Source organism: Cenococcum geophilum (genome assembly GCF_001692895.1).
Source record: "Cenococcum geophilum 1.58 unplaced genomic scaffold K441scaffold_35, whole genome shotgun sequence".
Classification (NCBI taxonomy): domain Eukaryota; kingdom Fungi; phylum Ascomycota; class Dothideomycetes; order Gloniales; family Gloniaceae; genus Cenococcum; species Cenococcum geophilum.
Genome location: NW_027137593.1, coordinates 1,059,268 through 1,060,839, shown reverse-complemented (window position 1 = coordinate 1,060,839; position 1,572 = coordinate 1,059,268). Strand labels below are relative to the sequence as shown.

The 1,572-nt window shown below is 39.2% G+C and overlaps 1 protein-coding gene across 1 annotated transcript; it reads right to left on the bottom strand.

Annotated features, from left to right (window-relative positions):
* Positions 1–928: 928 nt before the first annotated feature.
* Positions 929–1,102, bottom strand: K441DRAFT_663943 (uncharacterized protein; the record flags this gene model as incomplete). The annotated part of the gene is made up of 1 exon (XM_067649277.1): positions 929–1,102. A coding segment is annotated over one exon (174 nt), but the record flags the coding sequence as incomplete, so codon positions are not given.
* Between the last annotated feature and the right edge of the window lie 470 nt (positions 1,103–1,572).

Below are 1,572 nucleotides of genomic sequence, written 5' to 3'. Positions count from 1 at the left end.
ATGGGTAGAGATACTTATAGAATACTATTTCGAAATTTAGTATACTAAGGGTACTAATAATACTAGAGCAGACGCGCTTAGTAGAAAGGCTAAATTATAGGGCACTAAAAAACTATTAGGAGCACTACTAAAGCTAGACCAAGATAGATTAATTTAGTATAATTATCCTAAGTTAGCAGCGACCTATAAGGCACTAGAGAGTAATTAGGCATAAAGGATCTAGGAAGTATAGCTTAAAGATCTAAAGAAAGATTAGTATAAGTAGAGAGAAAACATATATATCCTAAGAGGTCCTTAAAATCGGACTCTGCACCTGTACGTGGTAAGGCCTACAAACCTGCTAGTCTTTAGACTCAGCAGAGCCAACGCAGAGACGTCGCACAGCTGCGGATAGGAGGTCGTGGTGGAGGTTGAAATGTTATACAGGGTAGTGAAAAGTTTTCACATGGGATGGTGAGATCTTAAAAACCACTACTAACGGTAACCCCCTTTATAGTAGACCTGCTACGCTCCTATTTAACCCTATGTAATCCTTATAGATATAAGATAGAATACTAACGTCCCTTAACCCCCAATTAAAAGCATTAACGACCTTATATTAACGAATGAATAAATGCGAACGAACGAACGAGTAAACGAGCAAATATACGGCCCCTCTTAACCCCTAGGGCGATCGCCCGCGGAGCATGCGGTCACTCGCCGTTAACTACCAAATACCTAGCAGCCTAGATTGCGACCCACGGTTTTCCTTCCTTATCTCCTTTTAACGGAGTAGTAACCCTTAGAAAGGGCCTAGCTGGGGCCTAGGCATAAAAGATACCCAAAGTACAACATATCCCGCTATTAGTGTCACGGTAGTTAGAATAGATGAATCCCCCTTACGCCTTTAATAGCTTTAGGGGGGGAGGCAAGGCGTATATAGCAATGGTTAATAAGAGATAGTATATAGGGGACGGTTAAGATATAGGAGAAATAAGTATACGGCGATTAATTGGCAAGGCCTAGCTAGGACGTAGTAAACCCTAGCTTTAGATAAGCTAGAGAAGGAAGTAGTAGTTCCTAAGGAGTTTAAAACATTTAAGGAGGAGGACGTGCTATAGGCCTATAGGGCCGCTGCTATATACAAACATGGCAAATTGGGGGTTTTTATCCTACTAAGGCTGCTTATAGGGGTTTTCCTCCCCCAACTACAGGGGTTTTCTTCCTGTAAATACACAAGTTTTCCCCCCTGTGACGGAGTAGTCTGCGTGGGCCAGTAGGATCCGTATTAGACGTTAATTAAAGAATTACTACTATATATCCTAAGAGAGATTATAGAAGAGTTTATTAAAGACTTCTATAAGGGAATAACTTAAGGATATAATAGAGCTATAGGCTTAGTATTAAGACTCTAGGAGGAGTATATTATTTAAGGAATCTAAAGACTAGCGAGATAAGTTATAAAGGAATATCTAGATTGCTAGGGAAATAAGCTAAAAAGGTATAGACTATATAGGAAACTATATCCGGTTAAAATACTAAAACAACTATAGGAAACTATATTATAGGACTTTATTATAAAGTTGCTAAAAT